Source organism: Megascapheus bottae, chromosome 20 (assembly GCF_031878675.1).
Source record: "Megascapheus bottae isolate mThoBot1 chromosome 20, mThoBot2.hap1, whole genome shotgun sequence".
Classification (NCBI taxonomy): Eukaryota; Metazoa; Chordata; class Mammalia; order Rodentia; family Geomyidae; genus Megascapheus; species Megascapheus bottae.
The window spans coordinates 41,099,105-41,111,669 of NC_143528.1; the positions used below are offsets into that span (position 1 = coordinate 41,099,105).

The 12,565-nt window shown below is 50.2% G+C and overlaps 2 protein-coding genes across 2 annotated transcripts in view; one reads left to right on the top strand and one right to left on the bottom strand.

The window, feature by feature from the left end:
- Positions 1 to 12,565, bottom strand: part of Mcph1 (microcephalin 1) — a 153,775-nt gene that overhangs the window by 35,353 nt on the left and 105,857 nt on the right. The gene's annotated exons all lie outside the window — the stretch shown is intronic.
- Positions 6,894 to 12,565, top strand: part of Angpt2 (angiopoietin 2) — a 48,484-nt gene continuing 42,812 nt past the window's right edge. The window contains exon 1 of the mRNA XM_090353703.1: positions 6,894 to 7,470. Coding sequence (XP_090209829.1) covers positions 7,183 to 7,470 — 288 coding nt within the window. The 5' untranslated portion in view covers positions 6,894 to 7,182. The remainder of the gene's footprint in view (positions 7,471 to 12,565) is intronic.

Sequence of the window (12,565 nt, forward strand, 5' to 3'; positions counted from 1 at the left end):
CTAGAGCTCTACCACTTGAGCCTCAGCACCACTTCTAGCTTTTTTCTATGTATGTGGTACCGAGGAATCGAACCTGGGTCTCCATGCATGCTAGGCAAGCACTTTAACCACTAGGCCAAACTCCCCGCCCCCCCCTTTTTTTTTGCCAGTCCTGGGGCTTGAACTCAGGGCCTGAGCACTGCCCTTGGGCTTTCTCAAGGCTAGCGTTCTGCCACTTGAGCCACAGCACCATTTCCGGCGTTTTCTATATATATATGTGGTACTGAGGAATTGAACCCGGGTCTTCATGCATGCCAGGCAAGCGCTCTACCTCTACCTCTAGGCGAAACTTCCAGCCCCTTAATTTTTATTTTTTTAATTGAGGGAAACAGATGCCAGGAACCTGGTACCTTAAAATTGCTATAAATGTCCTTCTTTACAGTCTCTCACAGTTTGGTTCCTCTGTGTCAGTCTTTCTTTGAGCTGAGCCCCCTTCCTGGAAGAGCAATACTGGGGGAAGTGCAGCTTGTTACTCAGGGGTAACAGATGCTCTGCCTGACACAGAGGGGAGAGACTGCAGAGGGTGAGCTGGCTGCAGCACGGCCAGAGCCATCCTAGGGGAATAAGAATGGCGCAGTTTTGGGTACATTTAAATCAAACATCATATATATATTATATATCTTTTGTATATAAGACATAATTCTAATTTTTCAAAAATGACTTTTTGCCTGCATAACTCCATAATCAAGCATAATTTCCCACAGGAAGATTTTTTCATATTAAAATCAGCCAGATGGGTAAGAATACCAAAAGGGGGTCTTGTGATTTCTTTTTACATCTTTGACATAAGCAATTTTATTTATGCTAACCTATAACCAAGAAAGATAATATATCTTAATGTAAATAGCACATATGACATTTTTATCTCTGTTTTAAAAAATGTTTTTCAATAATTAAGATAAAAAATTTATAAATTTAGATTAAGTGGAGATTTAGATGGCACAAAGCCACTTTTAAATGAAAATTCATTCTGTGAGAAATCTGTACAGTTCTTTCTCTGACTAGCTGTGACCAAGAGACTGAATATACTTTTCAGAATCTGAATTCTCTGCAACTATGTTGAGATGGATTTAGGAAGAGTTCTTATAAAATTATAGTTTAAAAAAACCCACCTCAAAATCTCAAAGGAAATATTGTGTTAGTCAAAGGAAGGGTTCTGCTTCACTTAGCTTAGGTCGTGGGTAAAATTGACATCAGTCTGCTGAAAAGAATGTTTAGCATTTTTTTCTCCAGGGAGAAACAGGACACAGGATTACTGGCAAAAATATTGTCAGGCGAGTGCACAGATCCCATTGTTTGGGATTGTCATTCACGGCCTTTGTGAAGCTGTGATTTGTATCCGGATCTTTTTTTGGCATTTGTTTTTTGATGGGAAGATAAACTCTTCCATGAAAATATTAGGATGAAAATATTTAAAAATCAAACAGCATTTGAGATAACTCTATACAACAGGATAATTATATAAACTGAAATATTCCTAAAAATTTAAGGAATTTTTGGTGCAATCTTAAAAAAAATATTTACTTGGATACTTCTCAAGTTCCCAGTAAATAAGCAGTTCTCCCTTTCGGAGTCTGTAAGCTGCAGAAGATACACAATGTGGCTTTATGATAGGAAAGTGCTTTCACAGATGCTATGCTAGTTCAGAGCCCGGCAAATGACAAAACAAGTCAAAAACAAGTCAGGAATCTTTTGTTTCTTAAAAAAAAAAAAATCTGTCCTATCTAAATGTTATTCAGACAAAATTTCACAGTAAACACTCAGATAAGTTAAAGTGAATGAACACTCAGTACCTTTTCCATTTAACCTAAACAAGAGTGCCAGGCAGCTGAGAAGTAGTATGACTGTAAAGACTTCTTAAATTCCTTTCTTTGGGTCTGTGTCAAGCCGAAGTCACACAGCCTTGACAAGGGAGCTGAGGGCCTGAGTGCAGAGGCCAACCCGCCCTGGGCTTTGGTCCTGTTCCTCCACTGCCTCTCTGTCTATCTGAGTTGAACTCTGCCTGCAGGCTGGCATGTGGGAGAGAGTTCCTAAGGAAATGAAGTGGTCTGAAAACACAATGGCAGGACCCCTTCCCCCTCATTCCCCCCCCCACCACCCCAGTCAGAAACCTCCTTACACAAAATATACATTTCCTCATCTCTTACAAAGGTAATTCAAACAGAGCTAATGAAGCGGCCCATGCTTACTTTATGTTCTAAGTATATTGGGCTAGCCTGTTCAGTGCAAGGAGAACAGGAAATGATGTTAAGCTAGACCCTGCATTTCAGACTGTTGCAGTTCTAAAAGGCACATCACATGCTGGGGCAGAAGAGGCAGGAAAGAGTATGATGCCCGATGGATGCCGGCTGGCACAGCTGGCACGTGTGGCCCAGAGATGCCCTCAGGAACACACTGACTTCCCATCTCCACAGGTTCTGTGCGGGACCACTCAGCCACTGGGGAACCCCAAGTCTGTCCTGATGAGATGGTCTGTGTGCCGCTACCGGCTGGCCCCAGGTCCTCGGTACAGAGGCGCAGTTGGGTGAACTTCCACACAAGACCCGAGGCTCCAGCCTGGATGACCAAAGGCCACAGCGTGGTGAGACGAGTCTGTCACGGGCACGCATGCTTGCTGTGAGTTGCTGGCAGTGACATCGGGTGTAAAGGGCGAGTCCTCATTCTCTCCAGAGGAGGTTGGGTTTTGCCAATTTTAAACAGGGCAAAAATGGCTTGGCTGACACAATTCCTGGCTACTGGCCTCTCTGAGCCTTGACTTCCTCCCGTCCCGGGCAGGCAGCCACCTGAGGTGTTTACAGGTATCGTATGTTTAGACTTCCCTTCCTTCTCTTGTCTGTCCAGTAACTTCAAGGGGCTTTCCTCGGGTGCTTTTCTCAATTCATCTCACAGCATTCCAGGCTGCAGCCCTGGTCTGGCCTGGTAGGACAGGCAGCTGTGGGGAGAGGGGCCAGGCACCTAGACTGCCTTTGTGCTCTTCAACTCCGGTTCACGAAAATCGAACAGATACACAGGCCCAGCGCAGTCACTGTGTCCTCATGTAGGATTCTAGTGCTCTTTTCCAGGGTGCCTTCCATCCCACCCCCCCCACGGTTTATTTGTTTCATTGTTTCTCATCATTGCATATAATGGACTTTTCTCTTAACAGTTTATTTTGCTAATTTTAAAGATGCCAAGGATAGGAAGGAGAGATAGCCAAGATAGCTGTCAGTCCCCCCCACACCCCCGGCCCTGCATGCCAGGCGCCCAGTGTCCTAAGTGTGCCCATAGCCTGAGAAAACACAGTGTCCCAGCTCCACTTTTCTAGGGTAATTCAGCACTTAGTGTTCTCATCTCCCAGCATGACACTTTCCAGAAATCAAGGCCATACTAGCCAAATATGGCTGTGCCAGCCCCCACCCACTGGGCCTGCGATGACAGCAGAAGAAGCACCTCTGTACAGGCAGGGGTGAGGACAGAGGCAGCAGCGGCTCCCCTCCCCAGGTCTGGTGAAGGCCCCACTTTCTTCGGAGGACAGGGCCACCCAGGGAATATGGAAGGTGGACCCGGGCGGGACAGGGAGCACTGAGCCCACGCACGCACTGTCTGATGGCTCTGTACTGGTGGCTGCCCTACTTGGTGCCGATTGAAAGCTGGCATCATTTCTGGTGTCTGGTTCCCACACCACCCATGCAGTAGAACGAATCTTCGGGGAGCCGTGCAGACTGTGCAGCCATGTGACCTGGCCTGGGGAGAGCCTTTGGCTTCCACCCTGTGCCTGGGCCCTGGCTGGAGGGTGTACACGGAAGTGAAGGGGTGGTCAGCCTGGGGCTCTCGGCACGGCTGCCTCCTCCCCATGGGGCAGAAGCTATACACGGTGCTCCCTGAGGATCTGAGATGGTTCCAGGGAGAAGGCAGGCAGGGGCCTCTGGAGTCTCAGCGGATGACATGCAGCATGGGGGAAAGCAAACAGCATTAGAAAAACAAAGAGGGCCAGGCACAGCTGTTCTGCAGAACCCCTGTGGAAAATCACGGTGTGGCGGGCAGGCCCGCGGCCCGCAGGAGGCTTTTGGGAAGCCTGGAATAGTATTTTCCATTATATATCTTCATCTGCCTTTAGCTATCCTGTCAGCAAGTGACGGAAGAAAACCCAAGACTGCACATTTGAGGGAGACTTTGAGAGGCCGGGAGGCCGGCTGAGAGGGAGGGCGTGCCCCCCCCCCCCCCACAATGTTGCCTCTGGCTTCCACCATGGGCCTTCCCGGGAATCCTGGGCCGCCTGTGGGTGGAACTTCCTTGGCAGTGGTGGTGGCAGGTGCATCTTCTGCCTGGGTAGGGTCAGCCTGGCGAGCCTGGCCCCCCGAGGGTGTCCTGGGGTCCTCCCTGCTCATCTCTGCACCATTAGCATGTATCCAGGTCACAGGCACCTTCTCCGTGGGCCATTTCCCTCAGGAGCCCTGTGGTTGAGTAGAGTGGTGAGCTGCTTCCTGTTGCCTCAGCTGAGCCCTGCACTGGCTTCACCTATGTCCTCCACGGAATCCCCCCCCCCCGGGGGCTCACTCAGAGGCCCCTGAATGACAGGGCCACAGCTGGCTTTGGCCTGTGACTCAGGAGTGGACTTTACATCCTTAAATGGCGAAAAAAGAAAAAGGAAACAAGAGCCATCTAATGAGTGATAGTTGTCTTTAATGTACTATGTTACCTCTCATCTCTTTTGTTGTCCCTTGGTTATTCTCATATTGTTACAGTATCTTACCTTGTTATCTGGTATATTGTATACATGCTTATTTGGTTATTTGAAATCAGATAGGGAAGGGGGGAAACAAGATGAGGGGTGGGGGTGGGGGGAGGGAAATGGGGACCAAGACATGAGCCTTCTGTCTGGTGACTATGATATAACTCTTCTATTAATTACAATGAAAAATAATAAAAAGTCTACAAAGAGTCATTCCTCACATGCTGTGGCCCCAGGGGAGCAGACAAGGGCAACAGCTCCGAGGAGCCCACCATCTTTCTCTGAGGACAGCCACTGTCCTCCCCACCATGGCTCCTTCAAGCTCAGAAGCTCAGAAGCCACACAGCTTCCAAGCAGTGAGTGAACTGAGGAAAGTTTAACATCCGTGCTTCTTTACATTGAACTGAGAAGCACGATTACACTAACTGATGTCTGAGGGATGGATTTCCACTTAATAAACGTGCTGATAAAGAAAGGGGAGCAATAGCCCTAAACATTACCTACGATGACACATTACTTGTATCTGAAGGACACCGCAGGGAAAGAATGGTCTCCATCCTTGAAGGCTGAGAGGCCACCCAACACAAGCAGGACTGTCTGCTTCACTCTGATCTCTTAACGGAGACCTCGAGCCTGTGTCTTGGTGGAACCGACCCCTTCTGGGTATGAGCTCTGCCTTCTGGAGATGGAGAGGCTGCTGGCAGTCCACAGCGTCGACCAGGCCTTCTCAGAAGACATTAGGAAAAACTTCAACTTTCAACAGGACTGACCTTGAGGGCTGGCTTGATGACAATGTGGTGCTAAGTAAAAACGCATAGCTTGGATGAAAAGTATCACAGATACTTTCGTTATTGTGAAAATACTATAGCTATTCATAATATAGTACTGTATCTTATCTATTGGTGAGGAAGTTACATATTGACAGCTATTCTTTGTTAACAGGTCACAGAAAAAGTTGGGGCTCTATTTCAGTTAGAAGGTTGTGAAATACGTAAATGTATATCTTCCCATCTAAGCTCACAGACCCCTTGAGTTTTGCCCATGGTCTTCAGGTGAGAAAACTTCTTTGGATTTTTTAAGGGATCCCTAAAAACCAATTGCAGGAGAATCAAATCCACTGTGCAACTCCAGCTTGGCCCAGGAAGTGAAAGGATCATTCTTTAGTCCTCTGAAAGGTGACAGTGCCAGTCACTTCTATGGCGCCATGTACCCACCTGGTCTCCACCAACCACTCGGGCAATCAATCCCGAGCACTGAGATATAAACAGAGCCCAGGGGAGGCTTGGCTGGTGAGTTTCACGTGGTCCACTGCCCCAATAGCCAGCCTCAGGTGCCCTGGGAGACAGACTGGAGCAGAGGCATATGGGACGGGAGGGCAGCTCCCCACTCCCCCCCCCCCCCCCGCCATGTAGGTGGCTAAATGAGGAGGAAGATGATTTTCCTGAGCAGACCTCTGGGCTAATTGAATTGAGAAAATGTTACAATGAGATCTGAGTACATCCTGATATGGTACAAGAAAAAGTTATGTGTTACTCTCTCAAAAATACTTGTATTTACATTCAGGTCAGCTTTTGTAACAATACAGAGTTCATGAGTCTGCTATCTTTTAAGGCTATTTCTAGAAATCTCGGGGGATATTTTACTTCAGTGAATAACTGTTGGGGCTCAGAAACTCATCTTCCTAAGTTGATTGATATCAAACTAGTCTAAAATGAACACTTTGCATGACTCGGCTAGTCAAAACTGAGGAAGCAGCAATGAGAGCATGTCTCCTCAGAAGGCTCTATTTCCAAGAGCCAAGACCCCAAATCAGCCCAAGTCCTGACCTGTTTGTAGCATTTTCATCCCTAAACGGAAAACCAGGAACCTTCTTTGTTAGAGGGTTATTACTTTGGGCAGGCTGCCTGCTTAGCCCCGCAAACCGAGCTTTCAAAGGCCGGGAGCCTCTCTAGGAAGTACTTCACTGGGGAGGGGCCTGCATCTTTCCCGGGGTCCAGGACCGTCCGGTTCCCGGAGGGCTGTGCAGGCACCATCCTGGTTGGACCGCAGGCATTATGCTCTGATTTTTTCCTGTGGCCTGGCTAGTGACCCCCTGCAGGAAGATAACAGATAAGCCGGGAGGGCGGAGCTGCTTGCCCCTCGGGTCTGGCTGCTCTTAATCAACTTATCATATAAGGACAGGGAAGACTGCCTGGGCCACTGGCAGAGCAACCGCCCCAGGGAGCAGGACGCCCTTCCCGCCGCCCGCGCAGCCTGACAGCTCCCTGCGTGCCTGCAGGGCAGCCGAGGAGCCAAGCCTGTCCCTGCACACGGAGGAAGAGAGGCGTTCACGGATGGACTCAGCCATGCAGCTCTAGACCGCAGGCAGCCGAGGGGCCAGGCCGGAGACGGGTGTGCGAGCTGGTGGTTTAGGACCCAGCCGAGAGGGGAGAATGTGGCAGCTCGTTTGCCTGACTCTGGGCTGTGATCTTGTCTTGGCCGCAGCCTACAACAACTTTCGGAAGAGCGTGGACGGCGCGGGGAAGAGGCAGTACCAGGTCCAGCACGGGCCGTGCAGCTACACGTTCCTGCTGCCGGAGACGGACAGCTGCGGCTCTGCCGCCGGCCCCTACGTGTCCAACGCGGTGCAGCGGGACGCGCCCCCCGACGAGGACGACTCGGTGCAGAGGCTGCAGCAGCTGGAGACCGTGCTGGAGAACAACACGCAGTGGCTGATGAAGGTAGGCCCCCAGCCCGCCCGCCAGCGAGCTTCCCGCACCCCAGGGGTGCAGAGCGACAGGAGGGCTGGGGCAGGAGCGCTAAGGACCGGCCGGCAGCCCCCGCCCGCCCGGGAGCCTCCTCTAGCAAAGCCTGAGTGGTGGAGGCATGGAGGTCCCCTCGGCCAGGGGGGCCGGGAGCCGGGCAGCTCCAAGCCGGGAAAAGTGTCCCCATCACGTTCACCACTACACTTCACCCGTGGAGTCCAGGGCTTTACGAACCCAGAGCCTCCCTGGTGTAAACGAGAGGAAATGAAAGAAAGGGACCTTGGTGTCTCAGAGCCTCGGCGCTCCATGGCCAGGGCTTAGCGGCGTGGGAACGGGGCCGGGTGTCATTGTGATCCTCTCCCCAGGCACCCCACCCTGGTCCCGGCTCTCCAGGCAGCCAGCCCTGCCCGCGCTCCACGTGGCCGGCAGCACCGTGGGAGGGTTCGTTCTGGGGGTGCAGCAGCCTCTCCTCACTTCCCCCACTTAGAGAGCCAGCCGGCAGCACCCACACGAGATACCCAGAGCTCTGGTTTTCTTTTACAAATGATTGTTTTCATGGGAAACCCCAGACGACCCCAGGAGTTTCTTTATATGAACCATATGTATTCTGCAGGAAGTTCTACAAGACATGTAAACACTGGATGGACGCTGAAGCGCTATGCCATAACGTGGCACCATAATTAGTTACAGCAATATAAAGTCTTTTCGTCACTTTCTCTTTTCAAGAAAAGTCCAATTCGTTTCTCAGTCCTTCCCTCCAGTGCCAGTGTAATCTCAACATTTGGAATTCTATTCCATGATTTTCATTGTCCCCCTCCCCTTCGGAGAGGACACCATAGAGTTATTGCTTGAGCCATGAACTGAAATGAACGATGGCTCACAAATGCTGCTTACTGTGGCCAGAGGTAGTTCAGATGCAAGTTCAGAAAGCCAACAACCCACCCCCAAGACCTGGCAAATACAATGTGACTTAAGAACCCTTCCAGCATCTTTCTAGCTCCTTGGGTGAATCCCTATCTCTTTTGAATCTTTTAAAATCCATAGACGTGCCACCAGTGAGGGCTAAACCTTCAGGTCTCCACTGCACAGGTCCCAGAACCTGAAAGGTAAACCACTCCCCACAGCTGCGTTTCTGTCTCTACATCTGTGCGAATGTCAACCTCGGGTTAATGACCTCTCCCCACCTACGGTGGGGTGGGTAAGGAATGAGAGCAGAGCCTAGTGAGAAAGGAAAGCACACGCTGGCTCTAGTAAGCAGAAGTCACCTGCTGCAGTAAACACAGGCAGGGTGGCTAAGCCGGGTTTTCTTCCTTTTTTCTTTTGCGTGGCTGGGTCCACAACGGTATCCTCTGTTCCATGAGGAAAGCTCCTGGTTCCTGCTTAGGTGCCTCAGGCTCCCCCTTCCCCCTCCCCTGCCCAGGTCTTTGATATTTCCTTTAAAGGTGGGAGAAGAGGAGGAATTCTATGCTAGGTGATGACAATCTTGCTTCCCACAGTGGAGCCCTAAATATTTGAACAGAGCACAATGGTATTTGGCAAGCCCTCATTCAGCTCTCTGTAGGAGCCATCCAGAGTGACTTCATGCTTGGCTTTTCATTGCCCGGCACCTGCTTCTCTCAGCACCTGTTCTATCTGGGCAATGCACACCTGAGAAAGGCAATTTGCCCCGCTCCCGGCTGGGTTTATAGGGCTCCGGGCCTGGATTGGAAGCAAAAAGCAAACAGGAGCCCCTCTGGGTGGCTAATGGTGGCCTCTCTCTTGTTTGTCTCCTCTGCATTTGGCACCTGCGATAATAAATACAGCTTTTGTGCCAAGGAAGAAAGTAATGTCTACAGTGCCATGATAGATAAGTGCCATAGTCAAGGAATGGACCGCACCAGCTCATGCCTATGTATAGACCGGCACACAGAGAAGGCAGGAATTCTGTGTTTGCTTCGCATGTTTTCCTTTGGGCTGTTGTTTCCTGACCAACGTGAAAAAATCAGAGATACTCGTTACAGATGCCACCTTGAGCAGGAAAATGTGGGGGAGGAAAACAAGCCCATGTTTACGGTTAGTTCGGAGGCAGGGGGATCATTTTTCAACCTCTGGGTGGGGAGCACAGGCCACGGGGCTCACTAAGAAAGCCGTGTGCATGTCCAGACCCCCGCTGCCTGCAGGCGACCAGAGGCCAGTGCCCGCCTGTGGCTGTCAGACCCAGGAAGCGCAGGCTCGGAAAGCCCCGGGACCCCCGTGAGCGTGATGGGGCGGGCAGGCTGGCCTTGTCTGGGAGGTTGAACCAGCCCATGCTGTGCTCTGCACCTTGGATGGCATCTCCCCCGCTTCCCCACAGCTCTGTAACCCACCACTTACAGAAACAAACGAGTGGCATTTTGTTATGAGACCAAAGGTATTTTTTTTCCTGATGAGAGGAAATATGGAAAGGAAATAAACAACTACTTCGCGCTGATAAATGCCTCCTACTTTATAAACAGCCATAAACTGCACACCCACTTAAAAACTGAATGATTAAAAATAAAGCTAATGCCTGTTAAGTTGATGTAAACATTTCCTCTGACATGTTTTATTTTTCTTTGAACAACACAAGCACAGATTAGCAGCTGCAAAGTGGAGCAGCAATCTTTTCCCCTTTACGAGGTAATCATATGTCCTAATGAGGTCTGAGAGCTGCCGGGGGTGAGGGGGAAAGCTTGTCTTTCCCCACTCTTGCCAATGACATGTGTGTGTACACATGTGTGCACATAAACATGTACATGTTTTTTTTTTACCATGTGTGGCTGTCAGATCTTCTTAGCTGTGTACTGAAAAGACAAATACAGCAAAACAAACGCCTCCAAACAAAACCCAGAGCCTGCTCCTTAGGGCCGGGGCAGCCCAGGCCCTTGCTGGCCTGTCCTCTGGGCACTGCCACACCACATCCTGACTCATGAATGAGGAGCGATGTTTGCACACACAGATGCTCCTGTACCCAAGACCGAGAAGACGCAACAGCTACGAGGACGTTTTCTTTCCTTACTATGGAAGAGAGTTCAATATACAACTTGAAAAGTGCAAGGATACTGGCTTCTATGCCGTGTATCCCACATAGGACATCCCGTGGCTTGGTAACATGAGCAGTATTGCTCTGTACACTGCACGTACCACATGTTGGAGGTTTTCTTTGTACGGCTCTTATCTAGAGCACCTGCAGGGTTTGTTTTCTGAGGTGAAGGAGTCTGCTCACAAACAGTGTCTCCTGCCATCCTGCATTACCCACTGGGATCAATTGCCAGAGATGGCCAGCCTGCAGCAGAGAACCCCTACATCCCACAGCCACGTGCGCGCGCCATCGAGGCCCCAAACCCGTGACTTCTATCAATCAGGCGGTGACCAGCATTTGGAATGTGACAGGAATAATGACTTGATTACAAATTACAAATGTAATCATGAGCTCAGGCTGGCCCATGGTGCTTATTTTAACCCATAAAATAATGAAAATTCTGTACATTTGTACAGAATTATAAAACATGTGACAAGAAACGCAGCTGGGAGACTGTGATTCAGGAAGAATCCAAAGATGGCAAGAGTAGGGTGAGGGTGTCTATTGACTGGAGGTACTCTGTGTGTGTGTGTGTGTGTGCGGGGGGCAGTGATATAACATGAGGAATTCTACAGTGTCTGCTCAGAAACCACTGCCTGTGAAATGGCGGCAGACCTGGATGACGCTGGAATTTCTGGTAGTAAGGTCAAGAGGTGGCTATAATGACTCATGAGCACGCGAGGACCTGTTCTGAAACAGGTGTTCACCCTTTTAGGACATTTCTACTGCTTCATGAGAAGGGTGACAGACTCAGCAGATTCTCTCTCCACACCTGCAGCTTGTGAGGTACAACACATATTCCATTCCCTATGCAGACCCTTTAGAGGGTCCATGAGACAGACATCTAGACGAGGGCTACCCCTTCTACTACACTTCCCTTTGGCCTGAAGGAACCGACAAGGAGAATTTTCTCCTAGTTTCTGGAATTCTTCGAATCCTGTGAGAGGTACATCCACATCCTTGCCAGGCTCTCCCCGAAGCTCCCACAGATTCACTGCAGCTGGAGAGGGCAGAACAGGTGAACCCCATCAGTTCCCACCAAGCTTTTTCCACAGCCTGGCATCAGAGGCTCACGCCTGTAACCCTAGCAACTCAGGAGGCTAAGATCTGAGGATCACAGTTCTAAGCCAGTCCTGGAAGGAAAGTCTGTGAGGCTTTTATCCCCCCAGTTGACCACCAGAGCACTGGAAGTGGTGCTATAACTCAATGACTCATTAGCCTCGAGTGCAAAAGCTAAGAAAGAACACCAGGCCCTAAGTTCAAGGCCCAATAGCCCCCCCACCCCACAAATACTAAATGAATAAAGCTCTTTCCACATCTCACCTCTTTTGTTCCAAGATCTCTAAACAGGTATGGCAGATGGAACCCCTACGTATATTTTTAAGCCCACGAGTGAGCAGAGAACAGTAACAGCCAGGAACTCTGGGGAGCACCTGGGATGGAGAACAAACACAGGAAAGCAAGCGGCCCCCTTCTCTGTCAGCAGGAGGGCAGGCCTGCAGGGCATGGCTCAGAGGTGTATGAATATGGATTTGTGCAGAAGTGCTGTTATTTCTTAGGCCATTGTCATAAGTGACTGAATACCACAGAATCCTCCATCTCTTTTGGGTGCCTCGGGTTTGAGACAGGAGTCATTAAAGTTCATTTATTTATTTGCTAAGAAACTAATTCCTGTGGGCCCCACTTGTGTAGGCAGGGTGTGTTCCAGGTGTTGGATGAGTGGAGGGAGGAAAATGCCAAGCCTTGACCTGTGTGGACACCGGGCATTCTTAGGGCATGAAGAGCGAGGGGCAGACGCCATTCAGGGGGACGGATGCATCACCAGAGAAAGAATAACCGGGCTTTACCCCAGTCCTGGGTGCCAGGGCCTGGGGCCATGGAACAGCGCGTGGCTTGGCAGATCAGATCGGCCACCTGGTGGCCACTCAGAGATCAAAGCTGGTAGGTGGCATGGGCTGCCTTTCCATGTCAGGATGGTGCCCGGACTGCTAA